The sequence below is a fragment of the Pelobates fuscus genome, chromosome 1 (genome assembly GCF_036172605.1).
Source record: "Pelobates fuscus isolate aPelFus1 chromosome 1, aPelFus1.pri, whole genome shotgun sequence".
Taxonomy (NCBI): Eukaryota; Metazoa; Chordata; class Amphibia; order Anura; family Pelobatidae; genus Pelobates; species Pelobates fuscus.
In genome coordinates, this window is record NC_086317.1 from 301570837 (window position 1) to 301594964 (window position 24128).

A 24128-nucleotide genomic window follows, 5' to 3' on the forward strand; every position below is an offset into this window, starting at 1 on the left:
CACCCTAGACCAACCACCAGACAACACTTGGTGAAGTTTAAAACAGCAACTAACTTTAAAAGATATAGCACACATATTTAAGCCCCCAACAGCCTGATTCACATACAATAGGGTGAATAGAGCACTACAGTACAAGGAAGGGTGGGGTCAGACAATAGCAAGGGCTTGTGGGAGATTGAGGAGGGACAAGGCAGCTAGTTTAAACTAGTCTGGCAGTGTCCCTGGGACAACGCCCTGCTGGCGAAACAATAGGACAGGAAAAAGGGGGAGGGGAGAGAAGCAGAGACAAGTAATACATTCAACATAGCCTGCACCAATACTGGGCACAGGGTTACAAAACACGAGAGGTATCTGGAGACCTACATATAGTGTCTGTCTTCTATCCCAGTGATGGTGACTACCGTCACAATCTGCTTTAAATAAAATGATCCATTACTTAGAGGGATTATTTGCAGAAAAGAAAACCATTGCTGAACAAAAAATCAAATATAATTTGGAATTGTAGCATGTAGCAGACACAGGAAATATATAGAAAACGCCTTTGTGAAAAGTCCTAAGTCAACAATGCTTAGAACCCAAAGAATATCATCCTATGCACAGTAGTGGTTGCATCATGCTATGAGGATACTATGATACAGGAGAAACAGGGAGAGTGGTTTGGATAAGGGAGGGATAGATGGATATTGCTTTTTAGGATACTGTTGGACTTGCAGGGATGAATCCAACATCATTCGTCTTGAGTAAAATTTCATTTCCAGTACTAAAATATGCTACAAATACATATAGAATGGCCACAAGACCATTCTGTATGTAGAGGCAAAACAGTGCTATTTTGATGGGAAACATCCTAAATGTTCAGAGACATTCTATTGGTTTCTATGAGGGATGCTCTTAATTAGCAATTGGCCAGAAGCGCATAAGCACTTGTTTTTTTACTATTTCCCCAATCATCTCAAGTCTTTCAGGCTTATGGGAGAAGCATCATTTAAAATTGTAGCAAGTGAATATTAGGCATATAAAAAGGGATGACAAGCAAATACAATTATAAATGGAGCCATATACATGGCATTTTTTGAGGGAAGCCTGTTTCAATTTATAATACACCTGGGAGTGGGTGGAAGGCTCATCTTCCAACAGGATAATGACCATAAACATACAGAGCCTTCATAACATTGCAGCCATAAGTGGTTTGACTGAGCATTGAACCTGTCATGGTCAAATTTTCAAAGTGTCTTAAATTTCATCTCTACATTGCACTAGCAGTTTTGCTAGCAAATTTATAGATTGGTAAAAAAAAAAACTATTTAAAAGTAGGTCTTCCTCCCTGCTGTCAATCGATTATTTGGCGTAGGCTCCCACAGGCTGCCCTTCTGCTCTCCATGCATAGCAAATACAGAGCGTGTGCTGTGGTTGCTATGGAAACTCACTAACCAACACAGATAATGCCGGCTAGGGAGTGTAGGAAGAGAATGCCAGAAGTGTCCACAGGCAGGTCAAATCAATGAAGAGAGCAGTAGGTGCAAGGGTGTCTGATTTCTTGTTTTAATAACTTTCACATCATAGCACTTCACTTTTATTTCCAGGTTGTAACTCTATAAAATGTGGAATGTTTAAATATTATATCACATTTATACTTATCCCTAGAAATTATTAATTAAAAACAGGTAATATCGCAATGAGCTCTAGTATAATTTTGGGTGATGCCAATTACATATAGTATGCGTGGATTATAAAACAAATCTATTCCACCACCAATTTCAAAGTTGAAATATAATATAATACTATAATACTTAGCTTAGTAATATGATGTAAAAGTGTGGCAGCCTTCCCAGTCCCCTTTTCTTAAAGTCTCTTTAACAGAAATATGCCACCAAAAAGTGGAAAAATGTCAAGAGACTGTAAAATAATAAAATCACAATAGCATAGCACCATTTAGGGAATGCTCTGGTCCCCTGCAATTAGGACTGAACTCACAAAATGCAGACAAGAGCTTCAGGGTGCCTCCAACGAACAAGTTGTGGGGCTAAGATGCTTGCTCCCACTGGATACTCGACTCCTGAATATTCAGCAGGACTTCAGTCCAAAAAAATATTTTGTATCATAAAATTTTATTTTGGAAATTTAAAGTGCAAATGTAAAATAACAAAGTATATCTCCTTTAAAAAAAAAGGGTTCGGGGCGGAGCCTGACCGCAGAGGGAAGCAGTCGCACCAAACTGGAGCTCCGAGACCCACAAGGGAAAACCGAAGAAAAAACCCAAAAAGGCATAACCCCCAAAACAAAACTAAGACCCCCTACATGTCCCCAACGATATGGGACGAAAAACCAAGAAAATTACCGCAGAAAAACCCACCACCGGACTTACAATAGGGGACATGTGGAGACAAGCGCGTGGAGCCAGCGGGTCCAACATGGCGGCTCTCCACGGAGGCTGCTCGGACTTCTCCGATGACATGTCGGGAGAAGATTACCCATCTGCTCCAGCACCGAGAATACCCTCACAGCCCGACAAACCCGCACCGGACTCCTCCCCGGTAACTACGCTAATCCTGAAACAACTACTTGCAGACCTACAGACTAGCCTGCAGAAAGACATCATGGCGCTGAGAGGAGACCTGAGGGGTCTGACAACTCGCATAGACACCCTCGAAAACGCCTCCACAAACCACTCCAAAGATATGGTGGAGCTCCAAAAGACCGTAAGTGACCTGCAGCTACAACAAAGGAACACGGCACACCGCATGGCGGAACAGGAGGACGCCAGGAGGCGCAACAACATCAAGCTTAGGGGGATATCGGAGGCGATACCTGATGCGGCATTACCACAGCTCATCAAACGCCTACTCACGAGTGTATTGCCACCTACCCAAGCCGACAAGATTAGCCCGGAGCACCTCTTTAGGGTCCCCATCCCGCCCAAAGCGCCAAACACAGCCACCAGGGATGTGATTGTAACCTTCCGTACCAGACAAGACAAAACGGCAACCCTCACTGCCCTGCGGGGGAAAACGCCGCTCCAATTCGAGGACATGTCACTACACTTCTTTGCGGACCTCTCTGGCGATACCCTGGAGTGGCGGCGTTCCCTTAGACCGCTCACCGCACTCCTACGACAACACGACCTCCGATATCGCTGGCGGACCAACCACACACTGGCTGTTCACCAGGGGACGAACTCCCACCAGATCCGGGACATAAGCGAAGCAACACAGCTGCTGCAGGCCTTGGGCTTACCGCGAGAATCTCTTGCACCGTTGAACCAGCAGAACGCGTCGCCCCCACACCACTCCTGGGACCCGTCTCGAATAACCCCCTTTGTGCCACAGGTACTAACACCCGACCCCTATGTCACAGTTACCACATGAACGATGACTGGAAGATATTTCCCCAACCGGGATGCAAGGACTGCTACCACATGGATAGGCAGACCACCTGCCATAGACCCTATTATTGCCTACTGACTTCATATCTTGTTTTTACTTTTCGTTCCTTATTGTAAACACTCAGTTATATTGCTTAGTCAGGTTACTGCTGGGAATGTTGTACGCTATATAGATGTCCGAAATACGTCTGACCTATGTTCCTGAGCAGCTTCTTGGTTTTTCTTTTTGTTTGCTTTTATTCTTCTAATAGCAGAGTCTACAATTTATGTTTAACTCACTTTATACTTATGTGTCTCACAAATGCCTAAGCAACCATTTTAAGCGCAGCACACTCCCTCGCCTTCCTGTCCTAAAACAAAATGGACGACTACCTCGAAGACCCAGCATGTTGCCAACCATATATTGACCTAATATATTAGCCTAATTTTAATTTTAGCTTACTTCTCTTATAGCAGAGTCTACAATTTACGTTTAAATCCCTTTGCAACACAGCGGCCCACAATTGCCTAAGCAACCACATTACGCGCAGCACACTACCATGCCCTCATGTTTTAAAACTAAATGTACGACTACCTCAAAGACCCAGCGTGATGCCAACCATATATTAGCTTAATCGCATATACTGCCTAGCGGGTCATCCCGCATTTAATTGTTATATAATCAAGCATATGCATATGCTACCTAGTCCCCATATGAAACAAAAGGCACCGAAGACCAGCCACTCTCCTGAACACCCATGGGCAGACAGGCCATTACTCTAACCTGGCTGCACATATGTAACTTACGTGTTTCCTTTCCTTTTATGGTTTCTTTTATTGTTCCTCTTCAAATACTGCTACTTGGAATGTCATGGGTACTTAACACCCCACAAAATACGCAACATTTAGCAATATTTTCTACTACCCACCGTACTCTAACCTTTGCTCACGCAGTATGACCCGTTTGTGCACCACATATTAATTAGTTACTACTGTAAAGCAAAACAGGTCACTACATAAGTACACACCAGTCACTCTACTGCTATTACCAACATGTGTACCTCTTTTTATAGCTGATTTGATTACTGTTAGCCTGTTTTATCTCATAATTACAAAATGTGCAACTATTTGACTAAGCAGAATATAATTTGTTAACACAGTGCTTAAACCTATCAGCATATTATATCGTCTAACACGTATATATATAGGCCTGCTGTTACTCAACATTCACTTAAAGCAAGTTTACTAACAAAATCTACCATTTTGAGAAAAAGCCTCATTCTCCTGACATACACCCACACGATTATATTGCTGTATTCTCTCATCAAACATGCTTGTGTAGACGCTTACCAATGTTACCTTTTGCATATATATTTAAAATGTGCAGTACTATCTAATGCCACTGTTATACTAAATGTGTTTATGCTCTTGCTCCTGCTGTTGTGGCAGCGCAAGTCTGAATGTTATTTGAGCACAACAAAATAAAGAATTTACAAAAAAAAAAAAAAAAGGGTTCTACACATTTTGTTCACCAGTGTTGTCTTTCTCAGGGACCACAGATCTGAACATGCAAGTAAAACCAAATAGAAAGCAGCATAAACCCCTCTTGCCTTTTAAATATCCCCCAATCTCTCTCTCTCTTATTCGTTGATCCATGGGTGTGGATGTCCTCCCGTTCTCTTGGGTGTTCCCAGCATTTGTCCCTGGGTGGTCCTTCAATTCCTGGCATTTAATGTGTGTTCGCTTATCTTCTCATTGCGCTGTTCTCTTGACAACAATGTTAACACTATATAACAATCACTGCTTCCATAAGAAAGTAGCAAAATAGAGTCTGAAAAGGAAGAAGAACGGTGTACAAGTATAGCCTATCCTCAATAATTACCAAAATGAATTGGAACCCATAAAGACAAATAATGATCTAAAATTCTCTGAGCCTCCTTTGACTCCTACCCACATATTGTTTGTCACATGGGCACTGTAACAGGTCGACTACAAAACTGGTTTGACAGTTGATCTGAGATTTAATTGAAAACTGTTCCCCAGTGATAAAACAATTAAAAATAAAATAATTTTAAGCCCTTAGATCTGCATGCCTTACAATCACTGCAATTCCTAAAGCCTATTTGTAAAGGTTCCATAATTATATTTTTGTGATCTATTTCTTCTCAACGAACACAATTTTGCGGCCAATCTATTTTTAAAAACATTTCCTTTCCTATATAGAATAGGGGGCTTTTTTGTGTGCAAAATGCTCCCTAAAATGGGGTCACTGAGTAGTATAGGCCAGTATTTGCTAAAATATTTTTACATTATGATATTGGTATTGTTAGTTTGTAATAAAGGCATATTGAAAATCCTTATTGACTGTTTTATTTTTATTAGAACTTAACAAATTATGTGTGCATCCACTTTCATTAAAAGCCCTGATACGTTTCTACAGATTATTTTTATTATAACCTCTCTCAATGAGTTTGTTCTTTATATATTCTATTTTATTTTTTTAAAACCCACTGCTTTTGAACAGTTCCTTCTAACATTTGTAAATTGACTTCTTTCAATGCTCCTTTGTAGTGGCAACTCAAATAATGATCACATCCATTGCCATTCATTTTTAAAATAAAATATTTAGACTTCTTTTCTTTTCTTCCACAAAAATGGTCACATCTAAGAAGTCAGTCTGCTTTTAATGGAAATAAGGGGTAAAAAATCAGTCCATGTTGTATTGCATTACTGTAATTTAAAAAAAATATATCAAAATTGAACACCTCCAAATTATAAGTACATCATCTCTAATGCGCCTCCCAGTCATGCTAAGACCAGTATATTGCGCTTTTCAACATTTCCTAAACAAGCTGACATAACTGGGGGCAATCTTGGTCTCCATGGCCATCCCCCTGATCTGCAGAAAATAATCATTATCGAAGAAAAAATAATTATGTTTCAAAATAAAGTGATACAATCAAGACTAAAACATACCCAATCACTAGGCATATTTGCATCTACTATCAAGAATCTTTTTACTGCTTCAATACCAAGATTGAGTATATCACCGAATAGTGTGATCTTTATATAGATCTCATTTATCAGGAATTGGCGTCTATATATGTGATATAGAACTATTACAGTTAATATGTTTTTTTAGGATATATACTTCCCAATTATAGCCCCTTTATATGTGTATATCAGAGTCATTAGATTGAATAATTTAGTGACTAAAATATCAAGGAAACATACACTTTATATATATTACAATTAGAAAGTAAAATAGTTTATACACTAACACCTTACAGGGGAATAGTATTAAACGTCTTCATTTAGGTGGGAATAGGACTTAATTAGTAGGTATTTATTTGTATAGACCTATCCATCAATACCCATGCAGTTAATATATGTACAAAATCATTTTATTAATATGAAACTCTATTTGTCTTTATGGGTTCCAATTTGATTTGGTACTTATTAAGGATAGGCTTTATAAACACTATACTTGTGTATCCTTTTTCTTCCTTCTCTAGTTTGCTACTTTCTTATGAAAGACGTGATTGTTAAATAGTGTTAATATTTTTGCTTGAATGTGAAAACCTCACATGACCTAGTGAAACGCAGACGCCTGTGCAACGAAAAGATAAGCAAACACATGTAAAAGTCAGGAATTAAAAGATCACCCCAGAGATGAAACCTAGAAACACCGAAGGGGACATCCATGAACACAGATAAACGAAAAGATAGTCAGAGGGATCAACAAATGGGAAATAAACTGAGCAAGAGGGCTTTATGCTGTTTTTTATTTGATTTTACTTGCATTTTCATGTCGGTTGTCCCTGAGGAAGTCCACACTGGTGGCCGAAATGCGTAAAAAAACACTTTTTTTTTTTTTAAGGAGGTGCACTTTGTTCTTTTACATTTTCCCTTTAATATGTCAAAATAATAATGCAAATTATAGTTTTTGGGATGAAGTAACATAGAAACATAGACACATAGAATGTGACGGCAGATAAGAACCATTCGGCCCATCTAGTCTGCCCAATTTTCTAAATACTTTAATTAGTCCTTGGCCTTATCTTATAGTTAGGATAGCCTTATGCCTATCCCACACATGCTTAAACTCCTTTACTGTGTTAACCTCTACCACTTCAGCTGGAAGGCTATTCCATGCATACACTACCCTCTCAGTAAAGTAATACTTCCTGATATTATTTTTAAACCTTTGTCCCTCTAATTTAAGACTATGTCCTCTTGTTGTGGTAGATTTTCTTCTTTTAAATATAGTCTCCTCCTTTACTGTGTTGATTCCCTTTCTGTATTTAAATGTTTCTATCATATCCCCCCTGTCTCGTCTTTCCTCCACGCTGTACATGTTAAGATCCTTTAACCTTTCCTGGTAAGTTTTATCCTGCAATCCATGAACCAGTTTAGTAGCCCTTCTCTGAACTCTCTCTAAGGTATCAATATCCTTCTGGAGATACGGTCTCCAGTACTGCGTACAATACTCCAAGTGAGGTCTCACCAGTGTTCTGTACAATGGCATGAGCACTTCCCTCTTTCTACTGCTAATGCCTCTCCCTATACAACCAAGCATTCTGCTAGCATTTCCTGCTGCTCTATTACATTGTCTGCCTACCTTTAAGTCATCAGAAATAATCACCCCTAATTCCCTTTCCTCAGATGTTGAGGTTAGGACTCTATCAAATATTCTGTACTCTGCCCATAGGTTTTTATGTCCAAGATGCATTATCTTGCACTTATATTCAGAAGTCCAGTATACAGTGAGAGTGAGCTTCTTAGCCCCTCAAGGTGATCAGGGAAGGTATTTTGAAGCCCTGTCTGCATTTTGTGAATGCAACCCTATTTGCGGAAGAGAGGGGCGAAGGCTTCAATTGCTAAACTGTGTTATGCTATTGTGATTTTATTTTTTTTAAAGACTTTAGCTGTTTCCCCACTGTTTGGTTTTGTTAGTAGTCATGGATTACCTGTTGACTAAGCATCACAGATAATGTTGTTCACAAACAACGGCCATTGTTATCTGTCACTGACATATAGCATCAAGTTCTGAATCTGAAGTATTTTAAATTAATCTCCTCACCTGGAAACAGGAGTTACATAATTGCCTGGAAAGACACCCGACAATCCTGTCCTGAGAGATGTACCCTTGAACCATCCATCTTGACATTTTTCAATGACTCTGTACATCTCCCCCTTTCGGAGCTCCAACTCATCATTCTTCTGTGGTTTGTATGCGTAGAGGGCTAAGTATCTGCAGGAATGGCAAAATTAGGACTTACTATTAGGACTTACTAAAACTTCCAGAATTGTGAAACCACTAAGGACATTTTTAATCATTTTCACATTCATCAGTATGATGCATGGATCAACTGGGATGTATTGTGACCTAATTATGATTAAAAAACAAGAGAAAAATGTAAATGAAATTGGCAGGTGATGGGTTTATACCATGTAATTTATAGGGATGTCAAACTAAAGCATTTTAAATACAGCAAGATGTTTTTTAATGTTTCATTAGGTGCCGCAATAATAAACAATTCCCGTTGGACTACTATGGTTTTAAGATCAAATGTTTTACATACATTTACTAATGCAACAACTACAAAATAATGCATTTTGATATATAGGCTGTTTTTGTCTTCAAGATGGACTGAAGACATGTAGATATACTGTAGATATATGTAGATATATGTAGATATACTGGATACTGTAAACTTTTTGCAACGTTTATCATGATGACTCCTAATGTGTGCGAATTGGGCTTCTAAACTTACAGGTCCTCATTGTATATCTCTTAGCTCCTTACAGTTGATCACAGCTTCTGTTTGCAACCCCTGCATGTCCAGCCTAAGCACTTTAGCATTAATAACTTCAAGAATTTAGGTGGGACAGCTGTAGTTATTGAAGACCCCTCCACATGAACCTGTAAAGGTTTCAATATTTTGTACTAAGAAAAATATTCAAACTATATGTTGATTGGTATAAATTACTAAAGCATACGTCAAAATGTTCCAATTCTGTTGGATACAATGATAGAAGCTGAACTTCTATAAGCCCAATTATGCCTTCTCCATTGTTTTATTTACTAATATGTATTAGACAAAACTAGATGACATATTTTAAGCTAGTTATGGTAACTAGTTACATGCCTGATGTATCTAATAATATTAGGGAAACATAGATCATGTTGTTAGGTTTTAATGGTCACATTTAAAGGTTACATAAACTATTCCAGTAACTGCCAAAGATGTCAAAGGTCTGGAGAGCTGGTTCTTTGCTAGACTTGGAGATTTGTTTTTATCTTAACTGCAGTTTGTCTGAATGTGAGCCCATTGGGTGTTCCGTCACATTTCGGAACTTCAAGCTGAAATGTACCCGAATCAGGAACCAACTGAAATGTGCAATGGTCGAGCATGTTCATTGTAATTTGTGGTTCTGGGTTCCTCCCGTAGTGGCAAAAAAGAGATAATTGATGGCTAGGGAACAGTCATAAATGCTGATTTTGTTTACTAATTAAATTAAGGAAAGTAGAGCCTATTGTATAGTGGAGAGGCACACTAATGGTAGTAGCAAAAAAAGGGGGATACCGGTAATCCCTAAATGGTTAACATTGGGATAAGAAAAAAGAAGACAAAATCTACTGATAAGTATGTCTCTTGAAAATAGAATACAACCCAACTTGTATTGTATCAATCTATCTAAAATCTATCTAAATGTATTGTATCAATCTATATAAAATAATCTATATATAATAAGGAAAACAAATAAAATCAAGTATCAAACTTTCAGTCCTCCCTGTATATGCAGTGCTGAATAATATAGCAAGAGAGTAACAGTGTGTGTTTGCACCAAATACAATAATGATACACTGTTTGACTAGTGTTAGAACCAAAATGCTTCCTATATAAAGAAAGGGGGGTGGAGGGGAAGAACTATTAGACTTAACTCCTGTTTCAGTGATAAAGTCTAATGTGCCTTCGTGGGCACCCTTTAAAAAAGCCTGCTCTCACACTACTGCTATGAATGCTGAAAGTAAAGAAATAGCCAACAAATGACTGAGAGGATTGGCTTCTGGTTTCTGCAGTTCTGTAGAAGCTGGATTTGGTCACATGGTGATTCATGGTTGCAGAATTAAAATGAATCGCCAAATACCCAACATTCAGAAGATTTGCAATTTGGATGAAACATAACCACTATAGGTATTAACACAACCATTATAGAGCAAGCATAGTAAAATAAGATCTAAAAATAAGGACACACTTTTCATAAAGGACGACCACTCACAATTCTGAAAATAAGTATAAGCCGACCCGAATATAAGCCAAGGCCCCTAATTTTACCTCAAAAAAATGGGAAAACTTATTGACTCGAGTATAAGACTAGGGTGGGAAATGCAGCAGCTACTGGTAAATTTCTAAATAAAATTAGATCCTAAAAATTTTTTAATTAATTGAATATTTATTTACAGTGTGTGTATATAATGAATGCAGTGTGTGTGTGTGTGTGTGTATGAATGCAGTGTGTGTATGAATGCAGTGTGTGTATGAGTGCAGTGTGTATATGAATGCAGTGTGTGTATGAATGCAGTGTGTATATGAGTGCAGTGTGTATATGAGTGCAGTGTGTGTGTATGAACGCAGTGTGTGTATGAATGCAGTGTGTGTATGAATGCAGTGTGTGTATGAATGCAGTGTGTATATGAGTGCAGTGTGTGTGTATAAATGCAGTGTGTGTATGAATGCAGTGTGTGTATATGAGTGCAGTGTGTGTGTATAAATACAGTGTGTGTATGAATGCAGTGCAGTGTGTGTGTATGCGTGCAGTGTGTGTATGAATGCAGTGCAGTGTGTGTGTATGCGTGCAGTGTGTGTGTATGCGTGCAGTGTGTGTGTATGCGTGCAGTGTGTGTGTGTATGCAGTGTGTGTGTATGAGTGCAGTGTGTGTATGAGTGCAGTGTGTGTATGAATGCAGTGTGTGTGTATGAGTGCAGTGTGTGTATGAGTGCAGTGTGTGTATGGGTGCAGTGTGTGTATGAATGCAGTGTGTGTATGAGTGCAGTGTGAGTGTGTGTATGAGTGCAGTGTGAGTGTGTGCATGACTGCAGTGTGTGTGTGTGTGTGTGCATGAGTGCAGTGTGTGTGTATGAGTGCAGTGTGTGTGTATGAGTGCAGTGTCTGTGTATGAGTGCAGTGTGTGTGTATGAGTGCAGTGTGTGTGTGTATGAGTGCAGTGTGTGTGTGTGATGAGAGCATTGGTGGGGGGTGGGCATTTTTTTATTATTATTTAATTATTATTTTAATATAATTTTTTTTCTTATATTATTTTTTTATTTTATTACTATTTTTGTATTATTAATATATATATATATATATATATATATATATATTTATTTTCGGCCCCCCTCCCTGCTTGTTAGCTGGCCAGGGAGGGGGTCTCTCACTCCCTGGTGGTCCAGTGGATGGGCTGTAGGAGGGGGGCTGGCAGGAAGCTGTAACTTACCTTCACAGCAGCTCCTGTCAGCTCCCTTCTCTCTCCTCCGGTCCGTGCAGCTCCCAGGTCAGCTCCCTCTGCAAGTCTCGCGGCCGCACGGAGCGTTGCCACGGTAACCCGTGGCAATGCTCTGACCCCGCGGCTCTCGCGAGACTTGCAGAGGGAGTTGACCTGGGAGCTGCACGGACCGGAGGAGAGAGAAGGGAGCTGACAGGAGCTGCAGGAAAGGTAAGTAACAGCTTCCTGCCAGCCCCCGGTCCTTGTCTGTATTATGGCAATGTAAATTGCCATAATACAGACAATTGACTCGAGTATAAGATGAGTGGGAGTTTTTCAGCACAAAAAATGTGCTGAAAAACTGGTCTTATACTCGAGTTTGTAAATGGAAAACTTATACTCGAATTTGTAAATGGAAAAATAGAAAGTTTTAATGTAATGAAAATGTTTTTTTTTTCTTTGCAAACTCCATTGCAAAGTGCATTTTGCTTTAACATTTAATGCATTGATTACCTTGAATCTTTTGACCCATCTAACTATAACACATTCTAATTGCAAGAAGAGAAAATACATAAAACAAGTGTGTATAGACCGTGACCCTTCAGTCTCACACTGCTCAGTTCTCTGCCATTTAGTAGTTGAATCACTTTCTTTATACAGCCCTAGCCACACCTCCTCTGGTGATTTACACATCCTCCCTATACTTTTTCTGTAAAGAAATATCAACATTTTAAACTTCCTTTATCACACAGTATGCGTAATTTAGCATTTGCTATCTCCTGCTCTGTTAATAGCCTGCAGGATCATTCTGTGCAATTAAAATTCTATTAAATTAGCAGGAGATAATAACTTCTAAAGTAAACACACTGTGCTGTACGATCTGATTAAAAGTGGGAAAATAATTTTCATCAAGGTGGTGTGTATCACAGCAGGAGAGGTAGGGCTGCATAAACAAAAACAAAAGTGATTTAAAGGGACACTTTAGGCACTATAACCATTTCCTCTCATAGAATTGGTTCCCACATTCCTCCATTCAGTGTAAAACCATTTTAAACTAATTAACCCTAGATAAGGCATTTGGTTCGGTTTCGGCACTTCGGAACTGCCGAACATAGTCACTTCAGTGATTCGGAACTTCGGCACTTCAGACATTCACAAGCATCCGAATGTCCGGATGGTAATTCGGACGAATGTACATTTGGAACTAAGCAAATTGCACATGTCTACGTTTATATCCTATATAATAATTGGCTAAGGATGTTTGTCCAATGCAGTAATGCACAGAAGAGACTGCGCGAGATGGCATGGGACAAACATCCCATACCAGGCGGTGAGGGAGCAAAGTACTTACTGTGCTCCTGCATGTCCTTCAGGGTCCACTGACAGCCACGATGTGACGCGTACAGGATATAACGTCATTGCACAAAAGGAATTAGCTTATTGGTCAAGATTCCTGTCATCATTCACGTAATTTTCCCTCCCTCTCTCTTGTTTTGCCACTTTTTATAAATACTAATCACTTCGGAGCTTCGGCACTTCCGAACTACCGAACTTCATCAATTCGAAACTTCGGCACTTTGGGACTTCAGCACTTCGGACATTCGTAAGAATCCAAATGGCATGAAATTCATACGAATGTACATTCGGAAAGAAATTAATCGCACATGTCTACTGAACACAGGATCTTCTGGATGACCCCACTCTTTCCTTAATTTTTTGTATATACGTATTCCCACCACCCTTCATACAGATGTCTGCACTTTGTCTTATCTTTGCACTTATTTAGCCTGTATTTTATAGCCATGTCTCACATTTAATAGTTAAACCAAACTAGCAGAAATATTTTTCTTGGGAACCTTCTAAGTGAGGTCCTTCCATGCTTGTATTTGCAATAAAAGTATGTATATATGCATATTCTGTTAAATTTGATTATTTTTTTTTTAGAGTTTCTATGCCAATGCATAATAAATACATTAAACTCACTGTACTTTTTTGGGAGGGGGGAGCAGGGGGCGCCTTGGAATTATTTTCTTACAGACACCTGACATGTAAAACCAGTCCTTTTTACTGGAGAATCATGTACAACAATTGGTATTCAACAAGTGTGTCCTTATTTCACACACTTGTAATAATGAGGCCACAAGGATAATTTGATAAAATCTAAAAATATATGGAGCATTTCATGGTATCTTTTATAATACCTCCATTTTGTACTATTATACAAGCACAAAAGCACACCAGTGCCATAAGGACTGTTGCTTCATCAGCCAAGAACTGTAGATGGAGGAGTCAATGAGTGAGAGATTAAGATTCAGGTATAACTCACATCTCTATTCACTGCTAACTCCAGTGTGCAAACAGACTGGCTCTCTCACATCATCAGCAGATGTATGTTTTACTTTACTTTACTATACCATGAAATTTGATACTATGCCATGTTATATAATGTTAATGTTAAAAACGATATTACAAAAATCCTCATTATGCTAAAACACATACTGTTATAAATCTATTTGGAACTGTGCATGTATGTGTGTGTTTTTGATTAGTTTACTTTATTGAATGAGTTACTCAGTGGAGAATGACTTAATCCAGAAATCAATCTTGTCACCTTGGTTGATTGTTTGTTTAGTCTGGCTCTGATTTGGCCGATTTGCTTTACGCTTGTGTTTTTCTGCAGGTTTTCAATCACAGTCTGTTCTATAACTCAGTTTTATTAATACATTGGACTAAAAAGAAGTGAGGACACCCATGGATATCAGCCTTCCCTACTGCTGTGTGATAAAGAATAAGTCACCATATCCCAACCCATTATCCCTACTTGTAGTATAATAATAACGTTATTGGAATTGGGTGGGATGATGAGTCTGCTGACTTCTCTGCTGTGTAAATGTGCCTGACGATTCTCTCTTTAGCAAAGACTAACAGAATTACAATTAATAGACTTATGATAATGCAAATAGTGATTTGTGACAATGGCATTGAATCTCACCAACTGCTCAGCTCTAAAGAGTAGTAGGTATTGGAGAGTCTGGTTAGGTCCATAGGTATTTGGACGCTGACACAATTTCCATAATATTGGTTCTGTATGCCACAATGGATTTTAAATAAAGCAATCATGTGTTGAAAATTCTGTGCAGTAAATGGCTTTCTGAAAACTGAAACCCATGGACATCATATTTAACATAGCATGTCGCCTTCTGGTAGGGTAATGCTTTAACATATAGCTTTCTTAAATAACTGAAACACCAGGGATTGTAGGGCTACTGGCATTGTATGGCTCATAAACCTTTAGGATTACTGTTACAACCATCTACATGTTTCAAAGCAATCTACTTTAACTCGATATTAAACAAATCTCACTTTGCTCAATAATGATGCTTTGCAATGACTTTACTGCAGCTGTCTAAAGTCACCACTTGTTTGTGGGTTGAACTGATTTGAGTTTTGTTTTGAGTAAATGAAAGGCATGTTTCATTGAGTTGAGATCAGGAAATTCACCCATTGAAGAATATCACTGTCCATCTATACAGTGAAATACTGACAGTTTTGCAGCATTTGGCTGAATCTGAGAAGATATGATAGCCATATAAACATCAGAATTCATCCTGCTCTTTCTGTCATCAGTCACATCAACAATAAACATTAGTGGCCCATTTCTACTGGCAGTAATACATGACCATTGAGTGACAGTGCCTCCACCCGATGAAGTGGTATGTTTCAGAGGCATGTCATTCTCCAAAATCATCTCTTGCCTTTATTCTGGTACATGTTGATCAGTTTCATCTGTGCAAAGAAGATTTTCCAACAGGTAGAAGAATAATTAAATCAAATAATTAAAGAAAGAAAGAGAAAAACTAGAAGAGGACAGAAAGAGGTGAAGAGAAAAGACAGGGGAACGGAGTAGGCAAAGAAACATGGTTTGGAATGGAATAGGAAGGAAGAATCAGTACTCAGGTCACCAGGATGTAATCTTAAGATTGCAGCTTGAAAAACCCAAACCAGGGTGCCAGATGGCAAAATATTTGTCATATTGCTCGTATAGTGAAGCAGTAAGATCCTCTATCTCAATCATAGCCATTCATAGCACAACTGTTTTTGGAATGACAGTGCACAGCCAGAGGGCAGGTATCAAGGACATTAAGGATATATTTCACGACAGACTTCTTATAAACTGACAATGGCAGCTTAGTGTGATGTAGCAAAATAGCAGCAGGGCAAACAGGGAGTAGGTTATCCAAAAGACAATATGAACCAGTCCAGACCATACTGCCAGCAATGACTTCAGGAAATAGCATTCAGCAATTGGTAAGTTTTATACCACCCTGAAAGGAGCTTAACATTTTTTGGAGAGGCAAGAATGGACATCTTTGCCCCCTGCTCATAGAAATCACAACCTAATGCAACCTCCCATTTTTTTATTAAATGAGGGGTGAGGTAAAGGTTCAGTCTCTATCAGCAGCTGATGTAATATAGAGATGCCTCGATGAGGGCAGTCGTCAGAAGAACAAAGTGCATCTAGTGTAGTGCTAAGAGGATACACTTACCATTATACAATAAAGGGTATGGTACACAGCTGAAACTAGACCAAAAAAAAAAGGAAAAGTGTATAGTGTAGTACAGTGATGGCGAACCTTTTTGAGCCTGAGTGCCCAAACCGCAATACATGCCAACTTTTTTTTCCTCAAAGTGCCAACACGGCAATTAAACCTGAATACTGAGGTTTAAGTTCAGAAAAAACAACTCGTACAGTTGTCCGAACGAATTAACAACTTTGTTTTAAAAGAAGAACACAACAGAGAGTACAATGATACAAATTTTAAATAATGACATAAATAGATCAAATTAAGCCCGTTTCGGGCAGGCAGGTGCCTACTCAGCAGACAGCCAGCGGCCCCCTCTCCTGGCGACCTATGGCCGCGTGCCCACAGAGAGTGCCCGGTGTGCCACCTGTGGCACGCATGCCATAGGTTCGCCATCACTGGTGTAGTATATTCAGTTATTAAGTGTGTATGTAGGATTATATGCTACACATTCAAATGATATAGAGCCAGATAGGACAGGCTCATATCACATAGGCAGATGACAATGACCATCTTCAGGTTTTGTCCAAGTGTGCTCAAGATGGGAAACAAAAGAAACAGAAGCAATAGCTTCTAGTGATGTATAGCAATATATAGGTGACTAGTGCATAAACATATATACATCTCCTGCTCACCTTCCCTAGAGCCTGTGTGTCTCTATAGGGGGACACAGTAGGGATGTGCATGGGGAAAATATTCGTTTTGGTTCGGCATTCCAAAATTTGGGACTTTGGCAATTTGGAACTTCGGTTCGGTACGGCACTTCGGAACTTCGGCACTTCGACACTTCAACATTTCGGAACTTCAGAATTCCTGAACTTCGGCATTTTGGAATTTAGGGACTTCAGATGTTGTCTTGCAGCCGCTTAATAGATAACTCCCTAATTCCCAAGGTGTTATGGAGCTATCTACCAAAAGGCTGAAAGACCTAAATTGGTATTTCAGCCAAATGTACTAATACTAAGTAAAAATTACTTAGTATTAGTCAATTCTGCCCCTACTCGCTATACCGCAAGTAGGGGCATATCTATTAAACAGTGAGCAGCCTGTGGCTGCTCACTGTAAAAAAAAACAAAAAACAAACAAACACCGTGTCCCCCCTCCCGAGCACCCACCCGTGTCATGCTAATGGGGGCTTCTAACCTGAAGGGAGGACCTATTGCCCCCCCCCCCAGCCCCCACCCTAAGCGGCGGGTGGGGGCCCAAAATCTGAAAAATGGGGGGGACCTATTGTCCTCCCCTCCGGTCTCCACCACTGAGTGGCAGGTGGGGGCCCTAAAGTAAAATAAGGGAGGGGGGACCTAAATTACTTCAAGGGGGGGGACCTATCCTGTGTTTTTTTTTTACAGTGAGCAGCCACAGGCAGGTAATCTTTACTTAGTATTAGTAAATTTGGCTGAAAGACCAATTTAGGTCTTTCAGTCTTTTAGTACATAACTCCATAATACCATTGGAATTAGGGAGTTATCTACTATCTACTTACTCATTCCCATCCATTGACTGGCTAAGTAACTTACATTTTATATGAATGTGTTACTTGATTGTTGTAAATGTTGCAGATGCTTACAGCTGAATCCTGGCTATGTTTGTATACTTTGTTTTTAAAACTGGTATAAATTGTAACATTCTTCATTCTTCCACTGGGTTTATTAGTACTTCGGCAATTCTGTGCTTCGGATCTTCGGCACTTCGGCAACTTCAGCACTTCGGAAATTCAGCAATTTCGGAACTTCGGCAATTTGGAACTTCGGCAATTCGCCAATTCAGCTATTCGGACATTCGGAAGTATCCAAATGTCCGAATTGACATTCGGAACTAAACAAATTGCACATGTCTAGGACACAGCTCTTCTTGGAAACAGAAGCAGATCTGAAGTTGCTGTCCACCAGATTATGTTAAATGTTTGGCAATTATTAATTTATTAAAAGCAATAAAAAGTTAAGCATATACAAACAAAGACCAAGGTGCTCCAATCTTCTGATTCGAGGACCAGAAGTGATACCTTGCATATAACTTGACCATAGTGGTTTTAATATTTTCCTTAGTTTCTCTTGTATAGTTTCTGCTCTAGTATTTGAACATCCTAAATCAAAATTGCTTAGGATATGTAGGTACGAAAGTACTAGAAGACTTTGTCTCGAATAGATGGGGGTGAGCCTATTTGAAATGACAGGCAAATGTTATACAGGGATGCGCAAAAACAGTCTGCTGCATTTGTTAAAATACTTGTAGAGAAAACACTGAGACTTAATAAATGTATTATACATTTTCTAGGTGATTAAAGCCTTCAGTTCCCTGCGAGCAGTCATGAGACACAGAAAAACGTTGTTGGAAAGATTGCACTTATGCTGTGTCTCCATTGTGGAGATTTCCTGACTTAATTCCACAAGTTTTTTTCCTGTGGGATCCAATGCATATGAAATGGCCGCAAATTAAGCATGTGTCCGCTTCCCAGAGTGTAGCACCATTTACGCCTTGATGCGTTACGCTGTGTTCTCTGCAAAAAATATCTTAAGAGCTTGATAAGCAGAAAGGGATGGGCAGGTCTTGTTATCTGTGTTTTGCCAAAGATGAATCTGGCCTTCCTATTCTTAAGACTTGGTTTGCACATTGTGGTGAACCCTCTGTTTTTTTTCCTGTCTTCTTCTTTTAATCATTGCCTGAACAGTGTTCATAATATGGCAAGATGTGAGAGTATTATATCACAAAGTAAAGTATTCCATGATAATCCACCACAGTCTTTCATGGTCATACAGGCCCTTTGGAGTTGCTGAGTTCACCAATGTGTTCTTGTTTGAATAGTTGATTTAGTCATTTTTAATATTTAAGCTATGTCTTTGAGGGTTTCTTTAAAAAAAAATTCCAGCCTAATGATGGCCTATTTTATCTGCATTAACAGCTGTTTGGTAACTCAAATTGAAAGGTTATTGCAACAACTTCTAAACGCAAATGCCACATTTGACATTAATTCTAGACCTTTTACTTGCTTCATTGTTACACAAATAATAAGGGAACACCAGTTAATTGACAAACTTCTTTTGGTCCCTGGAAAAGGAGAGGACTACATATAAAACATCCAATAAAGTTACTTTATTTAATCCAATATTAGAAAAGGCTAATTAGAATCAAGAGAACACAAATTCAGGATTAATGAAAAAAAGTATATCCGTGGTAAGCCGATACTATTTTCAACTTTACATTAATACTGCCTTTCAATATCTTAATAAAATGACTAATTTTAAATCATTACAGTGTATTACTAGTACTAGATATAAAGTGCCCAGGCCACGATAAGGGCTTTTCAAATGATCACAATATGTCAGAAAAACTTTTCAAATTATTTATCTACAAATATTCACATAGAGTTTAGATGGACACTATAGTCACCAAAACAACTTTAACTTAATGAAGCAGTGTTGGTGTATAAATTATGCCCCTGTTTCTCACCGCTTAACTCTCTATCATATCGGAGTTAAATCAACTTGTTTATACAGCCATTGACACACCTCCTGGCATGTAACTTGCACAGCCTTCCCAAACATTTCCTGTAAGGAGACATCTAATGTTTAAACTTCCTTTATTGCATATTCTGTTTAATTTAGAATTCTTTATATACTGCTCTTTTAATAGCCTGCAAGACCATGCGGGAGCCTCCTCTATGTGGTTAAAGTTCAATTTACAGAGCAGGAGATAAAAACGTCTAAGAAAATTTTACATCTGAGTGAAAATTAGACCATTTTTTTTTATGCAGGCTGTGTGAGTCACAGCCAGGAAAGGTGTGGCTAGGGATGCATAAACAGAAGCAAAAGTGATTTAACTCCTAAAGGGCAGATACTTGAGTAGTGAGACTGCAGGGGCATGATCTGTACATCAAAACTGGTTCACAAACATAAAGTTGTTTTTGTGCCTATGGTGTCCCTTTAATGTGGCCCTTTAATGACTTCTGTAGATAAATTATTTGTCAAGTTTTTCTAACAGATTGTGATTATTTGCAAAGCATATCCAACATATTAAACCAAGGCCACAGTCTGCAGACTGCAGTGCTGTACAATGTAATCGCTACAAAACAAATTTAACAAACAGCACTGAATGGTGAGAGCCCTGCTCCAGTAACCTTAAAGTAACACAATTATTTGTGTCAAATGCAGACACAAAAGTAAAAGTAAAGTGCGTTCTATTTAAAGTAAAAATTGTTTGCTCAGAGTGTTAATATAAGCATTTCAATACAGATAATTAGAAACTGGTGAGTCTAACAACAAGGGGAAGCTGAGACAGAAAGAAGTTAAAAGGGCTGTCTAAGCACCATAACTCCATACGCCATTGCAGTGGTTATGATGCTAGAAGGCTGTCGGAGCTTTTTCTATATTCTGGGTAGTGGTTAGGGTGTTTCACCATAAAAGGTGCTTCCCAAGAATCCACTGGACCAGTGGCATACACACAACCCATGGGGCCCCGGTGCGAAAACTGATCCATGGGCCCCCCCCCCGCGCGCACTTACTCTGCACGGGCTGGGGCCGCAACACATGGCGGCGGGCACCTGGTCGCAGGGCTGCGACCCGTGCGACCGCGGTATGTACGCCAGTGCATGCATAAACACATACACTTAAAGGACCACTACAGACACCCAGATCACATCAGCTCAATGAAGTGGTCTGGGTGCCAGGTCTCTCTAGTTTTAACCCTGCAGCTGAAAACATAGCAGTTTAAGAGAAACTGCTATGTTTCACTGAGGGTTAATCCAGCCTCTAGTGGCTGTCTCATTGACAGCCGCTAGAGGATTTTCTGCGATTCTCACTGTGAAAATCACAGTGAGAAGACGCTGAACGTCCATAGGAAAGCATTACTCAATGCTTTCCTATGGACGGTTTGAATGCGCGTGTGGCTCTTGCCACGCATGCGCATTCGGAGCTGAGAGGCGGATCGGGGCGGTGAGATCCCCAGCGCTAAGGGAGTCCGGCGCTGGAGAAAGGTAAGTGCTTAAGACACACACACACACTCTCATGAACAGACGCACACATTTACTGACAGACACACACTCAGTGACAGACATACATACATACACACTCACTGACAGACACACACTCACTAACAGCCGCACACAAACATACTCAGTAACAGACACACACACACACACTAACACACACTCTAACACTTACACACACACACACATACTCTAACACTAACACACACTCTAACACTAACACACACACTCTAACACTAACACACACACACTAACACACACACTAATACAAACACACTCTAACACTAACACACACACACTCTAACACTAACACACTCACTAACATACACACACACACTAACATACACTCACACACACACACTAACACACACACACTAGTTTTTTTTTTTATTTAGTCCCCCCAGCCTCCTTGCCTGTGGGAGAGCTGAGGGGATTCCCTGGGGTCCAGTGGTGTTGTCACCCGGCTGGCGGGCGCGCGAGGGAGCACTCTCCCCTGAGTGCTTCCTCTTCAGCTCCCTCGCGCGCCGCGTAGGGATGCCGGTGCCGGAAGATAATGTCATCTTCCGGCTCCGGCATCAGTGCGGTGCGCGAGGGAGCTGAAGAGGAAGCACTCAGGGGAGAGTGCTCCCTCGCGCGCCCGCCATCTGGGTGACAGCAGGGCTAGCCTCGGGGGGCCCTGAGGTGGCCGGCTCCTGGGCCCCCCAGGAGAAGAGGCTGGCCCAGTGACATACATACCTGGGTCGCAGGGCGACCGGGCCCCCTGGTGGGCCGGGCCCGGTCGCAGCCACGACCCCTGCAACCCCGGTATGTACGCCACTGCACTGGACCAGCCCCTGTTTGACAGAAGGCTTATGTGGAGGCTGTATTACCATTATCAATTTAATCTACAGTTGTATGGCAGTGGTAGACTAAGTTTATCAGCTGATGTGCTCTTCCAATGGATGCCACCCAAACATCTGCTTTAGCAATATGTTGTTGGGAACCATGCGTGTCACAGGAACCCACACTTTTGGTCAAACTGCTAGCGGCACCATAACAATTATAACTGGTGACTTTATATGCCTTATTAGCAGATGAAAGATTGAACACAAAGGGATACCCACCAGTGGGGAAAATTAAAGACATGAAAGAGGAAGCATCACAAGAGCAGGTGATGAAGATGGAGTTGTAAAATGTATCTTTGATGAAGGAGAGATAAACTGTAGGAGTGTAGCGTACACTGATCAGCCCTAATATTAAAACCACTGTCAGGTGAAGTGAATATAATTAATTATAATGTTAAAATGGCACCTGTCAAGGAGTGGGATATATTAGGTAGCAAGCAAACATTCAGTCCTTGAATGTCATGTGTTGGAAGCAGGAGTAATTGGCAACCGAAAAGATTGACTTTGACAAGGGCCAAGTTGGGGTAGAAATAGTCGTTCTATTTTTGAAGTAATTATTGCTCTATTCATATGCCCAGCATTTGTCATTCCATTTTCTGCAATTTTTTTTATTTTCTGCTAATTTTCAAGCACATTGTCCCTACTATATTCCCTGTAATCTGATGTAATCTGATGTATCACATATTGCCCATTTGCTCATCAAAATATTGTTATGTAAAGCATGCCAACAAAATAACCCCTTACTGACTTGCATACAAGAACTTAGATGGTGGAATGGTTAACCTCTGGTTCATCAAAAGATGCTGCTTCCAAGCAACAAAATCACTTCAATAAGAGGTACTGTTATGGTGCATGGACAGACCCTTTAATCAACGTTTTTTGTTTTGTTTTGTTTTTTTAAAAGAACCGATAGTAATAAGCAAAGTCTGGAAACACTAAAGTATAGTAACATAATAACCTTTTCCAATTGCAACCTCATTATCACTACTTAAAGATGATACTATATTGCATGATATTAAAATGTAAAATGATTATGAAAAATGTTCAATACAATACTGTACATAATGTTTTTTACTGAAGGGAGAATAAGTTCGAATTGCATATTTTTTGTCTGTAACTGGAATGTGAGACAGCGAAAATAGCCATTTGGCAATAATGCAGGTATGAATTGAATAATTTCCCGGAAATACAAATCTCATACCATTTAAACCAAGCTCTAACAGGACTCAAAATAGAACATGAACAATCTTAAAATGATTTAAACAAAATAAGAGGAACTGTGTTTCTATCCCATTATGGTAACTATAGCTGTATTTAAAAGAATGACATGGTTTAAAACTCTATCACGGTTACTTACTAAAGTGAGAATTAAAAGTAAATTAAAAGTGAATTGAAAATTTAAAGTCAGAGTAGCCAAACTAAAAGCATAGTTGAATTTCTCCAGTCGGCTATTTTGATTTTAAATTCAATATTAATTTAGAATTCTGACTTTATTGGATAACATGGCTTGTGTAAAGCTTATATCTAGTACACATTTACCTGTACCTTTCCACTATTAGTATTATGAAATATGTTAACCCCTTAAGGACGGCGGGCGTGCTATTCTGTCCTTGGGGACCCGGCTCTAAACGCCGGGGGCGCCATAGCACGTCCCCGCCGTCCTTTCTACTTACCCCGTTGCCGGCGATCCCATGCTGGCGATTGCGGTTGTAGGGACTCACCTGGCAGCCCAGGGAGTCCCCCTCCATCCATTTCGGCCCCCCTGGGCCATGTGATCGTGAGGTCCTTGCAAGGACCTCACGATCACATGGACGGCATAGCCCTCCAA

The 24128-nt window shown here is 39.8% G+C and overlaps 1 protein-coding gene across 2 annotated transcripts in view; it reads right to left on the minus strand.

The window, feature by feature from the left end:
• Positions 1 to 24128, minus strand: part of SH3RF3 (SH3 domain containing ring finger 3) — a 495467-nt gene that overhangs the window by 69801 nt on the left and 401538 nt on the right. For both annotated transcript variants that reach the window (XM_063458008.1, XM_063458017.1), the window contains one exon: positions 8445 to 8615. In XM_063458008.1, the coding sequence (XP_063314078.1) occupies positions 8445 to 8615 (171 nt within the window). The remainder of the gene's footprint in view (positions 1 to 8444; positions 8616 to 24128) is intronic.